The sequence below is a fragment of the Ursus maritimus genome, unplaced genomic scaffold (assembly GCF_017311325.1).
Source record: "Ursus maritimus isolate PB19 unplaced genomic scaffold, ASM1731132v1 scaffold_3, whole genome shotgun sequence".
Taxonomy (NCBI): Eukaryota; Metazoa; Chordata; class Mammalia; order Carnivora; family Ursidae; genus Ursus; species Ursus maritimus.
Genome location: NW_024425563.1, coordinates 56,864,464 through 56,880,805, shown reverse-complemented (window position 1 = coordinate 56,880,805; position 16,342 = coordinate 56,864,464). Strand labels below are relative to the sequence as shown.

Genomic DNA, 16,342 nt, shown 5'->3' with positions numbered 1-16,342 from the left:
GAATTTATAGCTCTCTGCTGTTTTGTTTGTTGAGTTTCCTGTTTTTTGTCTTTTTCATTTTGAGTTTGTAAGTCCACTGCTATAAAATTCTCTCAGGGAGTACAGTCCTGTATCATCAGTGTGCTGTGATTCATTAAGTCCTAGGCTTGGCTTTGGCATTCCTATCCAGCTCATGCTCTGCCCATTGTGAAATACTCGTGTGTAGGGTAAGTGTTTTTTGTGTGCAATCCATCAAATAAGGCTTCATCTGCTAAACAGGCTTGGGCAGGTCTCCTTCTGGGATGATGGGGGCAGGAGTGCCTTGGTTGAGAGAGCTCATAAATGTGAAAAGTTGGATGCCTGCCCACCACCACCTTTGAGCTTCCTTAAAGTCCATTATCATGTTTTTTAAGCAAATGCTCCACAGCTAAATTCTCCCACTGGTTATTAGTCAGGGGTGTTATCTTATTTTTTTTTCTAGAGGATTCTATTTTCCTCTCCTTGATTAAAATCCAGAGAAAAATGAAATATACTTCAATCCTCTTTGTCATAATAACATCTTCTAACTTCCCACTTGAACTAGTAGTCATATATACTCTTATCAGTTTTGCTTTTGATACAAAATCAGCTTTACTAAAGTCACTTGCTCGCTGGCATTTGGTACCACTCCCTACTGATTCTTTTTTTTTTTTTAAAGACTACCTTTTTAAGAGCAGTTTAGGTTCATAGCAAAATTAAGAGGAAGGTGCAGAGATTGCCCGAATACCTTCTGCCTCCACACATACACAGCCTTTGCCATTATCATTCTCCCCCACCAGAGTAGTACATTCGGTACAACTGATGAATTTACAGATGATGTGATAGCATATGGTCTGGCATATCTTGGGTTCCCATTGTAAGTGTTCAAGCCATTTTCTTTTCTTTTCTTTTTGTCTTTTTTTTTTTGATATTTATTTATTTGAGAGGCATGGGTGAGGCAGCGGGAGAGGGAGAAAAAGTCTCAAGCAGACTCTGCGCTGAGCACTGAGTCTGGCCCAGGACTCCTCTCTGAACCGGGAGAAAGTGACGTGAGCTGAAACCGAGAGTCCGACATTCAACCAGCTTGCCATCCAGGCGCCACTGAACCCATTTTCTGTACACATGTATGTGTACTTGTTGATATATATGCACAGACATTTTCTGAAAGGACATATAAGACAATGTCAAAGTATGTGTTACTCTTTCTATGGAGTGGCATTCCACTAATGGACATAAGATTACGAATGAAAGTTGAAAAGTAGTGGTCTTTATTTTTTCACTTTTATGTGCTTTTATACTGTGCTAGTTTTTTTTGCCATCAGTGTGTTAGTAGTGCTTTACAGTTTAAAAGAGCCCAATAAAATAAAATATTTCCAATTTTCCTAAAGTGATGCATTAGAACACATGGCTTTTAAAATAAAGATCCTAGAGGATGTTATTGAATCAGATTTCATGACTGCGTATTCTAATGCAATTTTGTTAAAGTTGTTCTTTGTTGTGATATTAGAAAAGATGATAGAATTGGATTTAAATGTTTTCTGTATGTGTGCACTCCCCCCCCCAATGGAGGATTAAGCAGTATGTTAAAATGTATACAGTGGCCATTACTTAAAGTTAGAATTATGGATATTTTTTCTTTTTCCCCTATTTACCCTAAATGTGCAATAATGGATTTATGATGAGCTGATTTTATTAATTTTAAGAAATTATTTTCTCTATAAAAAGTATTTTTTCACACCTTATACCAGTAATCCACAGGTATGCATTATAATATATAAAATACATGACCATATATTAATGAGATGAGCAAACAATGGGTAACATAAAACCATATCTTGGTAGATATAGCCCTTCCAAATCATCACTTTGTGAGATTTTATATTTACTCTGTTGATAACACAGTTGATCAATAAATATGTTTTAGGTTTGTTTTTTTTTTTTAATTATTTTTAAGTAATCTCTACACCTAACGTGGGGCTCAAACTCACAACCCTGAGATCAAGAATCACACACTACCAACTAAGCCAGGCATGCACCTCATCAATAAATGTTTTAAAATTGCTTTTTGAAAACTGTATTCAGAGGCGCCTGAGTGTCTCAGTTGGTTGAGTATCTGTCTGGCTCGTGGTTTCAGTTCAGGTCGTGATCTCAGGGTTGTGAGATCCAGTCCCAAGTCCCACATGCTCAGCATGGAGTCTGCTTGGGATTCTCGCTCTCTCAAATAAATAAACAAATAATTTTTTTTAAGATAAGTATATTCATTGCCTTTGAACACTGTATAAAAGAGGAATTCAGGGGCGCCTGGGTGGTGCAGTCGTTAAGCGTCTGCCTTCGGCTCAGGGCGTGATCCCAGCGTTCTGGGATCAAGCCCCATATCAGGCTCCTCTACTGGGAGCCTGCTTTTTCCTCTCCCACTCCCCCTGCTTGTGTTCCCTCTCTCACTGGCTGTTTCTCTCTGTCAAATTAATAAATAAAATCTTTGAAAAAAAGAAGAGGAATTCATAAAAATATTTATTAAAAGGAATTTTGATTAATGACTGCGTAATTAGTTTAATGTATAGTTACCCTGTATTGAAGGAAGAAAGTAATTTGGTAGGTAAATTCTGGAATATATCTTTCTAAGTCAGTTATTGTTTAACATTTTGTACTTGGATGTTTTTTGCTTTGATAAATTTTTTTTAAATAAAGATGGTAAAAATACTGGTCTCTTTTATTTAAAAATTTTAAAAGCCTTTTCTGTTCAGGAACCATAATTTTGCCTTTAGATATTTGTTTTGAAATAGTAAAAGTTAAAACTTCTTATCTTTAAAAGCCTCACATCTTATTTTGCATGCATACATACACCTTTTTTTCACTGTTGACTTCATTCTTTCTATGATGGTAATCTTTAATAATACTGTTTGATTTCATATACTTCTCAATCTCTCCTCAATTAAGCCTGTAACATAGAGGACTATTTCCGTGGCAGGAATAATACACAAAATTCCGGGGATTGGTTAAGCAGGTCGTAGCTGGCTCATGTATGGTGGTCTATGTATGCGGCGGTGTAAAGAATCCCCATTCTGATGTTATAGTAAGGGTGTTTGGGGGGACTCTTTTCTTGCACATGGGAGTCAAATACAAGGAGTTATATTAACCAGAGTAACATTTGTAAGCATCTTCAAATCAAGATTTGACTTTTGCTCTATTTGCTTTTTTACTGGCGTGTGCAATCCATACAGCAGGGTTATTTCCTACTTCACAGCTGACCAAATTCTGTAGGATCTGGGAAGTTATAGGAACTCTCTTTATGGCAAGCTTTATTTCTGAGCGGTCCCAGAAAATACAAAATCCCTGTGCTGTTTAAGCCTGGGCTCTTTCAGCTCCCTGAATTGTTCTCCTTGCCCAGCCTCATTCACTCAAGTCTGTAGGACTTCAGTGTTTGCCTTTGCTTCTTGGTTCTGTACATGGATATCTACTTTATTGCTGAACCATCTGAGAGTGGGTTGCATACCCTTTGTCCCTTATTACATCAGAGCATATTCCCTTCGAAGAAGATACTTCTCTTAAAGAGCCACAATACAATAATAAAATTGAGCGAATTTAACATAGATTCTTAGCACCATAGTCTATTCTCCAGTTTCATCAATTGCCCCAGTAATGCCATAAGTATATTAAAATACATTTACAGGGCAGTACCTCCGGTCAAGGATAGCATGCTGCATTTAGTAATGTCCTCTTTTTTTTTTAATGTTTTTTTATTATATTATGTTAGTCACCATACAGTACATCCCTGGTTTCTGATGCAAAGTTCGATGATTCATTAGTTGCGTATAACACCCAGTGCACCATGCAATATGTGCCCTCCTTACTACCCATCACCAGTCTATCCCATTCCCCCACCCCCCTCCCCTCTGAAGCCCTCAGTAATGTCCTTTTGATTCTCCTTTTATTTGCTACAGTTCTTTGATTTTTGTTTTTTAAGATAGTGACATTTTTGAAGAATACAGGCCCGTTGTTTGGGAGAATGTCCCTAGATCTGCATTTGTTTCCTTGTCATTAGATTGAGATCATGCATTTTGTTTGGAATGCCACATAAATAATATCCTCTTCTAACTGTAAACATCCAGAGCCCTGTGATGTCTGTTGTTCCTTGGTTTAAGGTGTTATCTTGTTTCTCCACTGTGGAGTTTACCATTTTTCTTTTTGTAATTTTTACCAAGATGCTTTGAGGCGATCTGAATATCCTGTTGATAGTCGAGCACACCTGCCCACACGCGCACATGTCTCGGCGCTTTTAGTATACATTGATGATTCTTGCAAGGATCAATTTTTGGTGCAGTGATTGCAAAATGATGATTTTCTACTCCATGTTTCCTTCCCTATTTATCAGTTGGCATTCTACTGAAAAGAAAACTTTCATTTCTGCCCAATTACTTTCCTTTCCCTAGTGCACTGATATATTTGCTTTCTCTAAAATACATTGAGTGTGGACTTGTAGATTCTTACTTTATTCAGTGAGTCATTATTCATGCTGTTTTCAATTATTCTGATGGCCAGATTATCTCAGGTATGTTAGTGGCTTGTCCTCAGGATGGTTTCTCTGTAGTTTGATCTATTTTTACTTTTTTTTTGTTAAAAGCAATTCGCTTTTGTGATACAAGACATCTCAGGATCATATGGAACCTTCCATGCTCCAACTTTGGAATCAGCCATTTATCCAAGAGACCTTTGTTTCTTTTAGTAGGAAATGAAACTTAGATGCTTTGTCATATTTCTCTTTATGCACAGATAATATTATTACTTGTGACCCTTTGGGGATTGGTTTAAACTTCAAAAGAAGTTAAAACATTTCCATTTAAACACATATAACTTTTCTAATTAAAAATTATATATCCTTATATTATAGAAAATATAGACAAGTAATGTAAGAGGAATAAAATGCCCTTTGAACTCAGTGCTCATGTTGACCACTGTTGAGTGCTAGTGTGCTTTATGTAGCTTAGATCATATCATGTACATAGAATTTGTTGGGTGGTTTTTGTTTTGTTTGGGGTTTTGGGGTTTTTTTCTTTGCTGTTTCTATTTAACATCTCATTATTTTCTCCAAGTCTGAAAAATTAAACAATTGCAGTTTTCAGTCATATATTTTATCTTTTCTTTGTTTTCCTTCTATTCTCACTATGGTGATACCCAAAAGTAGGGAAAATTTATTTGCTCATCCTTCTCTTTTTCGGCCTCCCTCTTCAGTCCCATATTGTTGCCTACCCCCCGTCTTCCCCTCTGATTATCAGAGGGTGTAAAATTATCAATGTGGAAAGACAGCAATTAGTATTAAAGACTGCGGGAAGCATTTATTTTGTATACTAATTGCACTTTTGATTTTAGCTATGACAAGCTACTCAGTGATAAATGTGTTTTCTCTAAAATTAACATCAATGTTTGGCAAACAGAAATAAGTCACTTGAGGAAATATCTGCCTGGTTGTTGATCTGGTGTGTGTAGATGTATGTGCACAGTTTTTAACTCTTGCGAGCAAAGACCATCTCTGGTTTTGCTCACAATTTTTTTCCTTTTTGGTGTAGGATTTTCCAGCTTCAGCACAACTAAAATTTTGGACCAGAGAACCCTGTGTTGTGGGGGGCTCTCCTGTGCCTTGTCCATTACTTAGCGGCGTCCATACCATCTACCTACTAGACATCAGCATCCGCACTTCCCCAGCGTGACAAAATATGGGTCTACAGACATTGCCACACGTCCCGTGGAGGATACGATGACCCCAGAATAAAACCGCTGTCCTTAACGCATAAGCACCCCCAAAATACAAATTAATATTTAAACCACAGCTGCCTAATCTTTGAGCATTTCCTTGTTTTATACCACCATTTCCTCTAAGTTCTCAAAATTTATGGTTTGAAATATTGTAGGTATGCAGTCATCACAATGCTGTTGCCTGGTAGACAAAAGTTCTAAGTGTCTTAACTTACCTAGAACAGAGGCTTGGGGGCATTTTGCTATTAAAATACTTTGAAACATTCTATTTGAGGGACTGGTTTTCTAAAAGCCCAAGTATGCTACAGTGTCTGTTGTGTATGTGTGCTTGTGTCTTCCCAAGTGTTGAGAGACTTAAGAGTCACATCCGCAAGATTAGACCATCTATAAAGTTCATCTGTAAAGGTGAATGTATATGCCTGGTCAGTTATTAAGGGAAGGGAAGGTTCTGGGAGAGATTGCATCTGGGGAAAATGGAAGTCCAGAGAAGGGAATGTACATGTCCAAGGTACTTTTAGAAGTGACTGTAAGCAGAGGGCGTGAATTGATGGGATGAAAACATTTTAGGATTTTATTTTCAATTCTTGAAGGTTTTCTAAATTAACTTCACTAAGAGGAAATAAATGACATTACATATTATCTTCATTTATTTCTATGAAGAAGTTGTATGTGATACTTAAAATGTAATTTTTAGAATATTTCTATTTTTGCTAAAAGGAAAGCAGAATATCAGCATTCAGAAACAAGGTAGGTATACTAGTAAGTTTAAGGTGTGAAACTGGGAAATGTGATAATGGAAATTTTATTGTGATGCCTTTATATCTTAAAAGATTTAGATGAACAGTTAGCTCTTAGTGCTCTTTTTTTCACAACATAATTCCTTTGGGCGTTGGTCATTCTTTCCTTGTCAGGTGGTTGCTTAGCACAATTTAAGTTTCCACCATTCATGTCCCTCTGGAAATACATAGCTGTAGATTCTTGAGGCGTGAACTATTATTAAGTTTTGTGCTCTTTAAGAAAGATTATTTGCACTTTTATACCATTACGGATAGGAAAGAGTAAGGGGGATATGAATTTAAAAGCAATATTTTTGCACTAAAGAAGGGAATATCTGATTTTATTTACAAACATTTTTCTTTTATAGGTAGACTGCTATTTTAAATTTCATCTTTTTCAATTATTATAAAAACTAAAACCTATATAGAATTTGTTTGGAGATACAGTGAACCATTTTGTAGAGGCTGGGTGATTTTGATTATAGAGAGGCTGTTTGGTACAAAATCATGATAAGGACATTAAACAAGCGAATATGATTTTGGGCAACAAAGTGTAGTGTTATTGTAAGCATTTTTCTGGTCTGTTGCTTTAGAATGTTAATAATTTACACATTCAAAGTGCAACTTAATTATTTTTGCTTCTTTTGAGATCATTGTTATCAACCCAAATGACTCCTGGACATGACAACTTTCTGTAAAGGATTTTATGATGTATGTTCTTGGAGTTTTAGCTTTAATGGAAAGGAGACTAGTTTATAACTATGGGCAGTTTTTAGTTTGTTATTTTTATGTTACATTATTCCGCTCATTTGGAACATAGACTAAAAGGTAGTTCTTGAAAGTCACTACTAAACACAAAGTACTTCCGGGGAATGTTGCAGTGAAGTGGCTCAGTTGTATTACTAGTTTTGTGTGCTAGTGTTACTGTATCTTTGTGAAACACTTTATATTTCGGAGATGATATTGTTGCCCTATAACTTTTATTATCTTAACATTGGAAGTCTTTTTTTCTCCTTACTGTCTCCAGGATTATTTACTTCACACAGAGAGTTTTGCCTTGAAGTTTGGGGGTTTTTTTCTTTCTCACAATAGCCACCTGGTTCTGAAATTTGGGCAAAATCCTCCTTTAAAATTTAATTAAAATTTAATTAAAATTTAATTTTTTAAAAAATTTAATTAAAACCTTTCTATTCTTTGGATGTATTTTCACCTCTTTTATCAAAATGAAGTGTGTTGGGCCATAATGAATTTTTTTTTAAGATTTTATTCATTTATTCGACAGAGAGAGAGACAGCCAGCAAGAGAGGGAACACAAGCAGGGGGAGTGGGAAAGGAAGAAGCAGGCTCACAGCGGAGGAGCCTGATGTGGGGCTTGATCCCACAACGCAGGGATCACGCCCTGAGCCGAAGGCAGACGCATAACCGCTGTGCCACCCAGGCGCCCCAAGGGCCATAATGAATTATTTACTACACACAGAGAGTTTTGCCTTGAAGTTTGGGTTTTTTTTTTTTCTTTCTCACAATAGCCACCTGGGTTTGAAATTTGGGCAAAATCCTCCTTTAAAATTTAATTAAAATTTAATTAAAATTAAATTTTTAAAAATATTTAATTAAAAACTTTCTATTATTTGGATGTATTTTCACCTCTTTTATCAAAATGAAGTGTGTTGGGCCATAATGAATTCCTTAGAATGGGGTTGTCCAACATAACCACTGGCCATATTGGCTATTTTCATTTTAATTAAAATTAAATAAATTTAAATTCCTTAATTGCACTCGCCACATTTCAAGGGCTCAATGGCTACATGTGTCTAGTAGCTTCCATATTAGACAGTACAGGTAACTGAACGTTTCCATCATCACAGACAGTTCTGTTGGATACACTGCTTTAGAATGGGGGGTGGCAGACCACAACCTGAGAGCCCAGTCTGATCCACCACTTGTTCTGTAAATAAAGTTTTATTGGAATAACTTGTTTACATATTGTCTATGGCTGCTATCAGGCCCTAACAGCAGAACTGAGTAGTGTAACAGACACCATGTGGCTCACAGCACCCAAACTAGTTTGTTTTATCCCTTTATAGGAGAAGATTGTGACCCCACTCTAGCATATGCATATTCGTCAAGTTGTGGTTGTTTGAAATGCCTAGTTATATGTATATATTAGCAGTATAATATATGATATAAGGCAGATTATCATAGTTCAGAGATTATCCAGACCAGAAGAACAGTCATCCCCCTATAGAAATAACAAGAAAATCAGTCCTCCTCTGGTAGATCAGATTCTTTCCAAAATGAAGGGAATTAAAGAAGAAAAATACAAGGCAAGACAACACACAGTGTGTCAATCTACTCAAGGTGTGCGGGGCAACTGGCAGAATTAGAGCACAGTTGCCAAGAGGCCAACCCATCTGAGCTGCTGACCCATTGTCACACTTGGGCCCAGAGTCCGTTGGGAGTAAGGGATAGAATCTACAAAGGACCCGGGACAGTAAGAATAGTGACGGGGCGGGGGGAGGGGGAGTGTTAAATCTTATTTCTGTATGTTAAACGGAAACATCTTTCAATTGGGCCTCTCAGTTTAGGAGGTTATTTTTAAAATGTTTATTTCATTAATAGCGTACTTAGTTTTGAATTTTTGATTGAATCTTTTTAATATTTTATTCTCTCTTGTGGAATAGCCAAGAAATTTAGTCTCTTAGATGACATGTGAAATATTTAAATCCAGTTTTGTTTTATCATTGTACATACAGTTTTCTTGTAATACTATTTTAAAAACCACGGAGCTTTTCCATTTTGGGGGGACATGAGCTTAGTTTTATTTTGTCTGTGTGTTTGGCTTGTAGTGTTTTGAATGCATGTATAGGTTGTACCCCAGATAAGTTTTGTCTCTGAGGAGTCTGTTAAACTCTGATTTAAAATTCGCATCCAGGGGCGCCTGGGTGGCTGAGTCGTTAAGCGTCTGCCTTCGGCTAAGGGCCTGATCCCGGCGTTCTGGGATCAAGCCCGGCATCAGGTTCCTCCACTGGGAGCCTGCTTCTTCCTCTCCCACTCCCCCTGCTTGTGCTCCCTCTCTCGCTGGCTGTCTCTCGCTGTCAAATAAATAAATAAAAACTTTAAAAATAAAATACGCATCTATACATACCTATGTGTATGTATTTTTAGTTATTTTCAAGTTGTGAATTATGATGCAACCTAATCAAAATAAGCTTTGGCCATTGGCCTAATAGAACTGTTATTTTTTGTTACTTTCCCAGGTTTAAACTAGCACAGTTTCTTATTCAAAGTGCCCTTGCTTCTCTCCCGTCAGGGCTTCAAGTGAGTGCCTTATAAAGCCTGACCTCACTGGAGCAGATTATAATGTAGCACGGATTGCTAAATTTAGAGACAAGCCAAGCTGCTGCTCTAAATAGTAACAGCTAAGTGATAGAGACTTTTGGTGAACAGAATATCTTCAGTTAGTCTTTCAGTACCAGTAGGTGAGTTTCTGATTGTGTCTGTTTTAATTTTTGCAGTGGTGTACGTCAAAATCTTTGTATGCTTCTTTGTTTTACATGTCGTTATGTTGTTTTCTACCTGCGGTATACGGAGGGTGTGAAAAATAAGGTCACAAAACAAGACCGTGAAGAAACAAACTTTTGCGTTTAGAACTGAAGAAAGTATAAATGGAGCTAAAGATTTTTAAAATAGAGTAATTCGCTCATAGGTAGGTTGTGTTTCGTGGTAATTCCTCATTAGCAGAAAAACAGCAACAAAATGCTACGGTAGAGTTAAAGAATTCTGTGTTTTTATTCTGGGCTGTAAAATAGAACTTTACGAGAAGGCTCACACTTTTAAACGGTTTTTATTGATCCCCAGATAGAGACCTCTTTAGCAAAGAGTAACTTTGCAGCATGTTCACCTGCGTTAGAAAAGCTTCAGGCTACTTGGAGTTTGTTTTCGGTTTTATACCTCAGTACGTGACCTAAACCCTTTAACAGGTATTTTTTTTTCTTTGCTGGCACAGGAAACTATTTTATATAATATTTGTAGTGTTTGGGGAGGTGTAGAAACAAGAAACACACAAACACATTCATTATGAGTACCCCCAATGAAATGTTTGCTAATCCAGAGTGAATCGGTTGAAAATGCCAACAAGGAAATTTCTGAATGAGTTTCATAGTGGATGTAAATAATGCATTAGAAGCTCTATTTCCAACTTCCATCAAATAAAATGAGATTTCATTAAGTTTATTGCATTTGCAACTATTTCAGTGTGTAGCTGCTGCCCCCCCCCCCCCCCCCACACACACACAGAGCAATCACTTTCCCCGCCCTTTGTTCTGGATCTGTACTGCTATTGTATTGTAAATGTTTGTGGATTTTATCTCCTCTAGGCCCTGTGCTCTTTGAGGGCATGGAATCTGGCTTAGTCACCTTTATAGCTCAAAATATGATACATTAAGTTCACTTTATAGGATTCATAAAAATTCTCTCTACTTAAACCATAAGAGAAAATCCTTTTTGTGTTTGTTACTTTTCTTTTTAATCCATTCCGCTTTTTAAATCATGACGAAAGTTTTTAAGTGATAAACAGATTACTGTCCATATGAAAATAGATTTTCTTCTTTCCTGGTTTGGAAAGTTTTGGTATATGAATAGGATCATTTTTACACTTTTTAAGGATCTTTTTAAACTTTGAGACATAATTAAATAGTTTACTTGAATACACATTTTCTTGATTGTTTGATGGTGGCTTAATTAATGTCTAGAAAAATCTAGACATTCTCAAATCACAACTTAAAAAGAATTTTGAAAGGTAACTAAATAATTTGCTTGACATTTTCTTAATTGTGTGGTCTTCATAATTTTGGCAATCTGGATATATTTTCATATTATAATATTAATGCCACAAGGTTATTCTTAATTTTTAAGAGGTCTTACAGGGCGGATTTTTACTTTTTTTGAAGATAATTTAATCTTTCTTAAATTTTCTTTGCAGAGAAAAGCAAATATTATATATATTCTCTTTTTAACCAGAAAATTACACTTCACTCTTTAATTCATCTTGCTTTTTTCCATTAACAGTACGCCTTGAACATCTTTCCATATCTGTGCAACAGCTTATTTGACAATTATTTACTAAATGCTAGCTCTTTCCTTAGTATTGTTTTAGATGCTAAAGATACTGCTTTGAGTAAAACCTGCAAAGTCCCTACTCAATGTGGGGGTTACATTCTAATGGGGGAAATGGACCATAGGCAAACAAGTCATAGTGAAATGGCAGGTGCTTCTAAGGACTGAGAAGAGAAATAAAGCTAGGGAAGGAGAGAGAGAGTGACAAGGGTCACCATTTGTGGGGGGTGACCAGGGAACGCTTCTCTGAAAAGGAGGCACTCGAGTAAGGGCAGAGAGTGAGCTACGTGAATGGCTGGGGAAAGATCCTTCCCAGAGGAGAGGCAGCCTTTTCCGGCACATTGGAAGAAGAGAGCAGTGTGGCTGGAGCACAGTGAATGATGGGGAGGGACGCAGATGGCTGAAACATGATCAGAGAGGGAGCCAGGGCAAGAAATGTAGCACTGCGTTTAGATCTCATTCTTCTGTAAAGCTTCATAACTCTCCATGTGATGGCTTCTTACAACATATTTAACGAGACTACTGCTTATGGGCACTTAACTTTGCAAGTTTTTATTCAACAATGCTGCGACTAAATCCTTTTATACACACGTATGCACATCAGTGCACGCAAGCATAAATATGCATATTCGTGTGGGTAAAATGGCAAAGCGAATTTCTAGTAAAAGAATATGTGGACTACGGGTTATGCACGTGTAAATATTTATATTCACCAAATGCTTCCCAAAGAACTGCATGGAGTTTATTCCCTACGCCAAAGTTTATGTCTGTGGTCGTTTTCCCTATGTCTCTTGTCAACACTAGATATTAAATTTTAAAAGTTTTTCTAGTTCAACAGTTACAGTTATGCCTTGCTTTTAAAAGTATATTCAGTATAGGTGAGGTGGAACGCATACTTACTAGCCATACACTTTTATTTGAACTGCTTATTTGAAATATATTTATTTTCTTTGTTTTCAGAAATTTTATGAATAAGCATCAGAAGCCAGTGCTAACAGGCCAGCGGTTCAAAACTCGGAAAAGGGGTAAGGTGGTGCTGTGTGTTTGCATGTGTTTGGGGGTTTGGAGAGTGGGTAAAGTTCTAACCAAGTTAGATTGCAGAAGGATTAGAGTTAGTCTTGTTTCCACTGAACCTCCCTCATTCGATTCTTTTGAGCTCTGGATGCAGAATCTGAAGTTCTGCATTCAAGCCTTTGAACAGCAAGTTATTTACGTGTTTGACTTTGAACAAGTCATTTAACTTGTCTGAACTTTGTGTCTTTATCTACTAAAGGAGGATGATTCTATCTGGTCAGGTTTCCTCACTCTCCTGTGAGGCTATGAAGACAATAGATAAACTCTACTGTTTCTGACATCGGCATTTGTATTTGAGTTTTGCTTTCTTTGTTGTTTTTTTTAAGGAAATGTTGAGAGCAAAGATGGTAAAACTTAGGAGAAAAGTAAATTAGGGAAGGAGATATTGATGAGTTTTTACACTTGAAAATTTAAGAAGTCAAATTAAATTAAATTTACTGCCTAAATATCTTTAAAGCTTGGGATATTTTCAAGTGTCTTTTACTGTGGAAAGGTAGTGATAGACCCTGTTTGATGACTGGTAACATTTCTGTTTTTGCGAGTGACTTCTTTTTATGCTATGTTCATGTTACCATCCTTTCTGCGTAAAGAATAGTTGTAAATTTTCAATCAGTTTTGCATAATTATATAGAAGGCCTTTCGGACTTCCAAAAAAAAAAAAAAAAAACAGTTGAGCCGTAACTTGAAAAGGAAAATTTTTTAAAAGGAAACATGATATGAAATATGTTGACTAACACTCGGGACAAAAACTGAAACATATTTAAGGAAATATCATGTAGAAAGATGAATGACGATTGGATATCTCCGCGTATGGCTCCCTGCTGATTGCGAAGCTTGGTGGCAGGTAATGGTCACCAAGTGCTAAATTGTTGAACTGATAGCCCATAGTATACAGCTTTGGCATTTCCAAAGTTGAGGTAGCCCTGGCAGCTCATGCTCTCTTGCATAAGTACTGTGTCTGCCTAAGTAGCGAGTCTAGCCTTGCAGAAGGAAAGGAAGTCTGAATGCAATCAGCCGTTGAAAGTAGAAGAGTTCATGAGGGTCACTAGATAGCAGCGGAGGCTGAATTTAACTGTAAATGTTGCCTGCTGGGAATTCACATACCTACTAAAAAATGAAAAAAAAATTGAAAGTAAGCAAAAGCTTATTTTGTACAGTATTTTTGTCTTGTGCTTTCCCTCCTTTTTCCTCACCTAATTTAATTTTCATCCCTGGCTCATCCCTGCAAACTAAGACACATGGCCTGAGCCATCTCCGTCTGCTTGGTCCTCATCTTGGTCTTACAACTTGTGTCCCCACTATATTTCCCCCATTGAAATCCAGATGTTGATATCAATACAAGGCATTACAGTCCATGCGCCTTCGTTATCTCATGGTTTAAAAGCAGTCATGGGGAAAAAAATGATGTGGATGATTTTAAAAGGACTTCATCTGTAAGGAACAATATAGTTCAGAAAGCTAATTATAGTTACGGTATTGTTGAGCCTGGTAATGTGATAATATCTAATATATGCCCAACTGTGAGGTGCAGAAAGGTTCGCCTTCCCCTGCCCACTGGGGGAACGTGTTAATCTCAGACCTGGATCTCCAACTCGAACAGTTTTATTCGTGTGACGCTGATTCACGGTAACTGAGCTTAAAAGCCAGGAGAGGGCCCAAGGATTGCACAACAGCCGACTTGACTCAACAAGTAAACTGGCCCTTAGAGTCAGTCTTCAGTTCTGAACTGGAAAGGTTTTCTCTAATTCTGAGCTGGTTTGTCTCTGATTCAGTCAGTGGGCAAGATTGTGCCTGCATCTTCCTGCTGCTGGAACACTCAGAGAGAGCTACCAGGAATATATATTATCTGTCAGTTGATCGGGATTTATATAACTCAGGTCTGCTGGGGATTTCAGCAGCGCTTGAGCTGTTTTGTGCCAAACTGCTGGCTGGGGGAAAAAAATGGAGTCAACCTCATTTTCTACACTTCATACTAGTGAATTGCCTCCTGATGATTTATCGTGCTTTGGCTTTTCTTTTGCTATTATGATAGAGCTGACTTCAGATAAATGGTTGGCAGTTTTGTAGAGCTGAGGCAAAAAATCTAGTGAGGCTATTTCAAGGTCATTTTCATAGGCTGTCTTCTGAGGATCTGTCTTCGGTTTGAAACTGTTTGCTAGCAAAGCTAATAATGCTCTTCCATGCCAAGTTAGTTAAAAAAAATGTATTTTCTATTGCTTAACATCAAAACTAAACATTATGATAGGACACATCATTTAGAATCTATTCAGACTCTTTTCCTTTATGAAATATACACATCTTGTTTATAATATTTTCTTCAAAGAAATTATGTTTTCTAATGTGGCTTGTGGGAATTTGAAACAATGGAAATTTCTCCCCTGAGCCATTGCTATGCTTAGCTAAATGAAATATTTAATAACTGAACTTGCCTCCCTATAAATTTTGTAGAGAAATTGGATTAAAATTAGAAAAAATAGGAGAGAAAAATGACCAACGACAGGCATCCAGAGTGCCCACATACCCTGGGTTTTCCCTGAGACTTTTCATCTGCCCTGGTGTCTTTAAATCACTCTTAGATTTATAATAAGTGTTAGCAACTAATCTAGTAAACTGTCGAATTTTGAAATATGTATGTCTGCAAATATATATACGTAAATATATGTATATAGTTAGAAAACCCATGATTGTTCTTATTCATTTACTATACTTAAGTGACATTCAAAAAAGGAAGCAGGTTGTGTTATTTATCCCTTAATTAACAGTAAGAAAAATATTATATCAACCGGTTACCGTGGTTCCCAGAGAAAGCAGTGAGTTTAGATAACTTACAGGCATATTTGAGCATCAGAAATAAGCCTGTTTCTCTATGTCAGTGTAAGGGCCAGCATGACTAACTCCGTAGTGTCACACTTGTGATTCACCAACACAGTATAAATTTGAGACCCTAATTATATACTTCCCGCCTCAAGGGAGGTTAGACCTGCCAAATGGAAACTCAAGCAAGTAATGGCATATTTTCATTAGGATTTTGTTAGTATTTTTGCTAGACTGTCCTCAAGTGAAATGCAAAGTACATATAATGTTGTTTCAGATAAAAAAGAATTTTGGGGTAAAATATTGTCATGTTTCCCCAGATTTTCATCAGTGTTCTTGTCATTTTCTTGTTGAGGAATTTTCTATTCCTCTGGATGGATGTTTTATCTTAGCAGATGGGAGCTGCTTTTCAGCCTGCAAAAGAATGATTAATCCTAGCATGCCATCACCACTTCTTAAGCTTCCCGAGCTACAGGCGATCATCTTGACCTAATGCATTATCGCTCACTGTTCAAGTGTCTCTGGCCAGGATGCTGTCTTCCTCCTCTTACTTGCCTCTTCCTTGGCAAATCTCTTGGGAAAACAGAACTGAAGTGAAGGGCTTTATACAAACACAAGTTTTTAGTTGTCTTTCGGATTCAAAACAAAGTCCTCTGCATGAATTCTTAGCATGGTCTACATTTTTCCCTATTTACTAACTTTCATTTTGCAATGCCTCGAATTTATAATTTTCAGATCAGCAAAGTCTGTTCTACCACCCGAGTCCACATTCAAGTACGTTGTAGTGCCGTTGCGGGAATGGCCTCAGTTGGGTT

General features: G+C 37.0%; 1 protein-coding gene across 1 annotated transcript in view; it reads left to right on the top strand.

Moving 5' to 3' along the window:
* The window catches only part of BZW2 (basic leucine zipper and W2 domains 2), a 62,784-nt gene that overhangs the window by 10,852 nt on the left and 35,590 nt on the right, over positions 1-16,342 (top strand). Inside the window, exon 2 of the mRNA XM_040644223.1 lies at positions 12,600-12,664. Coding sequence (XP_040500157.1) covers positions 12,607-12,664 — 58 coding nt within the window. The 5' untranslated portion in view covers positions 12,600-12,606. The remainder of the gene's footprint in view (positions 1-12,599; positions 12,665-16,342) is intronic.